This window comes from Carlito syrichta, unplaced genomic scaffold (genome assembly GCF_000164805.1).
Source record: "Carlito syrichta isolate Samal-C Ts95f unplaced genomic scaffold, Tarsius_syrichta-2.0.1 Scaffold305642, whole genome shotgun sequence".
Classification (NCBI taxonomy): Eukaryota; Metazoa; Chordata; class Mammalia; order Primates; family Tarsiidae; genus Carlito; species Carlito syrichta.
In genome coordinates this window covers 1,084,952-1,091,266 of record NW_007249738.1, presented here as the reverse complement: position 1 = coordinate 1,091,266, position 6,315 = coordinate 1,084,952, and the positions used below count along the sequence as shown (strand labels likewise).

General features: G+C 51.9%; 1 protein-coding gene across 1 annotated transcript in view; it reads left to right on the top strand.

Annotated features, from left to right (window-relative positions):
- The window catches only part of PTGIS (prostaglandin I2 synthase), a 47,630-nt gene that overhangs the window by 38,032 nt on the left and 3,283 nt on the right, over nt 1-6,315 (top strand). Inside the window, exons 8-10 of the mRNA XM_021714402.1 lie at nt 3,463-3,631; nt 4,558-4,739; nt 6,195-6,315. The exon at nt 6,195-6,315 is cut by the window's right edge and continues 1 nt beyond it. Of these exons, the coding sequence (XP_021570077.1) occupies nt 3,463-3,631; nt 4,558-4,739; nt 6,195-6,315 (472 nt within the window). The remainder of the gene's footprint in view (nt 1-3,462; nt 3,632-4,557; nt 4,740-6,194) is intronic.

Sequence of the window (6,315 nt, the reverse complement as noted above, 5' to 3'; positions counted from 1 at the left end):
CGGCCACTGCACTCCAGTCTGGGCGACAGAGTGAGACTCCGACTCAAAAAAAAGAAAAATCACAAAATTAACAACAACAACAAAAACCCTCCCAATCTGCGACCCCCATCCCTCCTGGCTCTGTCCCCAGGAGCCTTGCCCCGTGTGGAGGCCGCCATGGCCACCAGCAGCTCCAGGCAACTCAGCAGTCCAGGTCCCGCGTCCCCTCCGAGTAGGTCATGCCATGGCCCGCCTGGGTCCCATGCCCACACCTGAAGCCTGGAGGGGGTGGGTCGGCTCGGCCCTGGAGGAACCCCATGGACTTAGAGTGAAGTGGGGGTGGTTCTCCCAAGGAAAGTGGGCCGTTGCCCAGGGGCAGGGGAGGGCAGCAGCGTCTCCCCTCCCACTGATGGACCGCTTGGCCCGGAGATGACAAGATGGCGCATGTCCGCCACCAGGTACGTGGTCTGGCCTACAGTGAGTGCTCTCTGGAGGTTACCTCGTGTCTCTCACAGGAAAGGAAGAACAGGGGGGCACTGCTGGGTCCTGGCCTTTGGCTGCAGGGGAAGGGAACGAGGTTTGATGGGAAGTATCTTCCGGAGTAAACTGAGGCAAGGCCCCATGGAAGAAAGCGCGAGTTCCAGGGTGGTGAATGCAAGACCTCTTACGGTTGTGCACACGCGTGTGCGCGTGCACACACACACACATACTCACACGTGTGTGTGGCTGGGTGGCAGGTGTCTTGGTTATCTCCCTCGCTGGCCACAGCGTTTTCCTGCAGGCATAGTTAACCGAGCACCTGTGTGTCCCCCTCCTGCTTGGTAATTAATGAGGGGTGGCCCCGGTCTGACCTTCTGGGCAAGAGCAAATGGCCTTGGCACTGAGCTAACCCGATGCTGAATTATTTATTGCCCTCCTTTCCCGGCTATTTAAGTGATGGGCGGCAAGCGGCTTTGCTGTTTCAGCTGGACCTGCGGAGCTGCAGGGAATCCCAGTCAGGGCCTGAGGCCCCCACCTGCTCTCATACCCAGGGAGGGGCCCGTAGGAGGGGCGGCCGCCTCCAAGCACCTGCTCTGCTCCTGGCACACACGGGGTCGCTTGCATCTGGTCCCAGTGGACCCTTGTGGCCACCCAGGAGTAGGCTCTGTTGTCACTTTACCCAGAGTGTTTCTGAGGCCCCGAGAAGGTGGTGACTTGTCCAGAGTTGTGACGAGCTGGGGAGCCGGGATTTGAACCCAGTGCTGCCTGGTCTCTGTCTGGGGCTCTTCCTGGCTGCCTTCCAGGCTGTCTTGGAGCCCCCACTCTCTGCTGGGTGGTGGGTAGTGACCAGGGAGGACTTTGCTTTTCTTTCCATTCCAACCTAGCAATGGCACCCACACAATGGAAGTATTGGGCGGGAAATCGGCATCTTCTCCATGCTGCATTCCTGGGGCTATACAGAAAGACAGGACACCGGCTCACTAGTGCCTCGGTGCATGTCTTTCCTGCCCTTCCCTTGTGTTCCTCTTCTGTGGTTAAGATCGCGCCATTGTTTAATCTGACTTTCTGTTGGTTTGATACTGCATCACAAACGTTTCTCGTGCAGTTGTGTCTCCATAGAAATCGCTCAGAGCCCTTCTGTTCTGCTTAAAATGAGTGTATCCATTTTTTAGAAATGTGAACTCCTGGTGGCTTACTCCAGTCACCCCAGCACTTTGGAAGGCCAAGGCAGGAGGATTACTTGAGTCCAGGAGTTCGAGACTAGCCTGGGCAACCCAGCACTACAAAAAAATTAAGAAATTAGCCAGGTGTGGTGGTATGTACCTGTAGTCCCTGTAGTCCCTGCTATTCAGGAGGCTGAGGAGGGAGGATCGCCTGAGCCCAAGAGGTTGAGGATGCAGTGAGCCATGATTGTGCCACTGCACTCCAGCCTGGGCAACAAAGTGAGACCCTGACTCAAAAAAAGAAAAAAAAATGAACAGCTGACAGGGGTATAGGTAAGAAAAGTCAGACCACCCCTCCCCATTCCTAGCTTCTGTCCCAGAGCCAACCTCAGCTACCAGTTTCTTGTGTCTCTTCGAGATGGCCTGTGCTCTCCTGGCAGCACTGACCCTCGTCCCTCATCTTGCCATGTGCTTGCTACTGTGCTCCTGGAGTCCTGTTTCGGCGCGCCCAAAGCTGGCTACTTCTTAACTACTGTCTGCATCACTGTCCTATGGCTGGATCTGTCTTTATCTCATTGATCTCTTGACAGACATGAGGATTTTTCCAGTTTTTTTACGCTGCAATAAATATCCTTGTGCACATGTCCTTCTGCCCATGTGCAGTTATGTCTGTAATGAAATTACTGGGTAAATGTGATATTTAATGAGGATCAAAGATTTCATTATTATGTTGGGACGGGACAGTCATGGATGGCAGACAGTCACCCTCCCCCAGATTGAGGTGCATTGGTGTTCCGTCTGGATCATTCACGGGTGCCCTATTCACGTGTCAGCCGCATGCCAAATATCAGGCTAAAATGTGTATTAAAATATTCAGCCAAGGCTGAAGCCTCGGAGCAAGAAATTCCATTCATTTTCCTAATTGTTTATCTGTTGGGACATTTCAAATAATTTTCATTCAAGAAGTTAACGACTTTCATGGTCATGGGTGATTATGGCTGCATTGCGTTTGCATTCTCAGCCCACACTTGTTCTTCCAGTGACTGATAGAATATTTACATATGAGGAAACAATAATAGAATGTTTACGTAGAAGTGCCGCATTCCGCACGACACTGACGGTGACTGGAGGTGTTCATTGGAAGCAAATCTTTAGATCTTGGAGCCATCAGCTATTGTTGCAGCACAAACATTCACAAAAACCCAGTGGCGCACACCGATGGGCATTTATTGAACTCTTAGGACTGTGGGTCTGGGGGGTACAAACGGAGCTAACTCCACAGAGGCTACTCTTGGGACCAGTGAATTCCCCCTGGCAAGTGGAAGCACACACGGTCTCTTCTGGCAGAGCTGCTGTTCTGTTCATTTCGCCTCATTCTCTGGGTCAAGTCCAAGACCAGCCCAAATTCAAGGGGTGGGCAAATCCACTGGGCCGCTTTAGTGGGCAGAACCTCAGAGTCACGTGATAAGGAGCAGGATTCTGGGGATGGGGAGGAATTGGGGCAACAATGCAGTCATCCTGGATATTCACAGTGGTCTTAACCGACTTGCCTGCTCCTGTTACTGACTCATTTTGCTGATTACCTGTGTGACCTCTGATCAGCATCTTTGCTCATGGTCAGGGATGCCAGGAGTGGCCTTGAAGTGGTTATTGGGCCACATAGCAGACTTCGGCCATGTCCTGAGGCTGAAGATGGACGCTGTTCATGCCCAGATGTTTGGCACGGGTGGGAATCCGGGCAGGCCTGTTGACCCCGAGGCCTTGGCCAGGGCTGTGTCCCTGCAGAGACAAGTTCGCTCTGCCCTCTTGACAGTGTGACAGGGGCTGCTTCTCTCTGCAGGGAAATATGGGTCCTGCTGCCTTCTGGCTCCTGCTCTTTCTTCTCAAGAGTCCCGAAGCCCTGGCTGCTGTCCGCGAAGAGCTTGAGCGTGTCCTCCAGCAAGCGGAACAGCCTGTCTCTAGGATGACCGTGCTCCCACAGAAGGCTTTGGACAGCATGCCTGTGCTTGGTGAGTTGGTCGGCCCCTCCGAGACAGCCTCCAAGACTGTGTCTTCATGGGCCCCCAAAGGCATTTCCAACATGGCTCCTGTCCTCCAGGGTCCATCAGTGTCCCCTCACCTTGGGTACTCCTGAGCCTCCTGTCATCATAGACTTGGCATCTCCAGTCTCAGCTGCCTGTGGCTCATGGTCTCAGTAGATTTTTGGAAACAGGAGGCAGAAAACAACCTGACTTCAACTGGCGGAAGGGGAACAGAGACTTTATCTGGGACCTGTAACTGAAAAGTCCAGAGTGACTGGCTTCAGACACAGTTGAAGGCAGGAACTTTAACAGTGTTATGAGAACTACTCAGTGTCTCTCCATTCTCTCAGTTTTCCACTGGGCTGGCTCCAGCCTCGGGTTGGCGGTGGCTTCCAGCAGCTCAAAGCTGACTTGCTCTCAGCTCTGTGAGGATGTAGCTCTCTTACAACTTTCTCACTAAAAGTCCCAGGAACATGTCTCATTGGCTCTCTTGGGTCATTTCCCATCCTGAATCAATCACCGCGCTCAGGGGGCTGCTCTGATTGGCCAATCACAGCCTCATCCAGGAGCTGAGAGTAGAGTTAATGCCCTCAGAGTGGCAGAGGAAAATCAGGGGACTGTTTTCAGAAGGGGAATACTCATACATTCCAGGGAAGCAGAAACAGGTATCGAGGGGCCCACTCTCTCCCCAGCCTTCAGATCTCTCCCGAACTCTCGCCCTCCCTCACAGTTTCTCTCTGGGTCAGCCCCAGACCCCCTCATGTTCAAGGGTCTCTGAGGGACCACAGAGATCACATCTCTCTTCTGGCCTCTTCCCCTTTCTGTGTGGCTGTGGGCAAGGCTCTGAGCCTCTTCATCGTCCTCTGGAAAATATGGGGGTGGCATTTTCTTTTCCTTGCTCCCACCCCATGCAGACAGCGTGCTGAATGAGAGCCTCAGACTCACAGCTGCGCCCTTCATCACCCGCGAGGTCATGGTGGACCTGGCTGTGCCCATGGCAGACGGGCGAGAATTCACCCTGCGACGTGGTGACCGTCTCCTCCTCTTCCCCTTCCTGAGTCCCCAGAAAGACCCAGAAATCTACACAGACCCAGAGGTAAATGACTGAGGTGTCTGGTCACAGCAGGGACTGTGGGGGAAAATCAGTAACTTTGGGATCCGCCGGCTCAGCGTCAGCTCAGCTCTGCGCTTTGTTTGCTATGTGACTTTGAGCAGGTGGCTTCACTTCTCTGTGTGTGTCTCCTCACCTGTGAAATGGACCCCGTACTAGTGCTTGCCTCATGGGGTTGTCAGGAAGATGAAATGAACTCATGTCAGAAAAGACCTTCACAGTGCCTGGTCCACACTGAGTGTTTTGTGATCGCTAAGCAGTTTCCCCTTTTTCAGTGTCAGTTTCTCAACAGTTTTGCCTCTCCCCAGACTTGGAGAGGGGTCAGACTTTCACAATTGCTAACAGACTGGCTACTTCCTGTGTACCAGGTCCTATGCCACATGCTTATTCATCCATCCATTCATGGCCAGTCAGCCAGCCAGCCTCTCGTGCATCCAGCCATCCATCCATCATCCATCCATCTCCCTACCCACCCACCATCTATCCATCGGTCCATCCATCTCCCTACCCACCCACCATCTATCCATCGGTCCATCCATCTCCCTACCCACCCACCATCTATCCATCGGTCCATCCATCTACCTACCCACCCACCATCTATCCATCGGTCCATCCATCTCCCTACCCATCCACTATCCATCCATCGGTCCATCCATCTACCTATCTCTCCATCCATTCATCCACCCACCATCCATCCATCATCCATCCATCTATCTACCCGTCCACCATCCATCCATCGATCCATCCATTTACCTATCCATTCACCATCCATCCATCTATTATCTATTTACCTATCCATCCCATCCATCCACTGACCCACCCTTCCATCTCTCAGTCTACCCACTGCTCCATTCACCTATCTTTCCACCCGGCGCTTCACTCAGCACCTACTCCGTGCCGAGCCCTGTGCTCCGAATTCTTGCCTTGCTATTGTGCAATTCAAGCAAAGGAAATTGATGTTCTCTTTTTTAGAAAATTATTTTAATGTCTTTGATTTTACATGACAAAAGTAATATATACTTATCATAAAATAGAAATACAGAGAAGTATATGTTTGCAAAGAAAAAACTTTATTTCCCTTCCTCTTCAGTTCCACAGAGTTCCCGAGCCAGGGTTTGGAGTGTGTTCTTTAAATGGGTTTTATGCCTTTGCACACATTCACACAACACACACACACGTGAATAGATTGGTGTGTTAATAGGCTTGTACTGTTCTGAAACTTGCTTTTTTTCATTCAGCAACGGGTTGTAGACTTTCTTTCCATCAGGACACACAAAACTTTTGCCATAATTTTGTAACCAGTCCCCTCCCGGCTGACCTGTACACCGTTTTCAGTTCTTCCTTCTTATAAGCCAGACTGTTAGGAACATCCTTATACGTTTTCTTGGTGCGGGCTTGTTTTGGGGGTGGAGTCAGAAACAGGCCTTCTTCCTGTTTCAGGTATTTAGATATGACCGATTCCTGAACCCCGATGGGTCTGAGAAGAAAGACTTTTACAAGGATGGAAAACGGCTGAAGAATTACAACATGCCATGGGGGGCGGGGCACAATCACTGCCTGG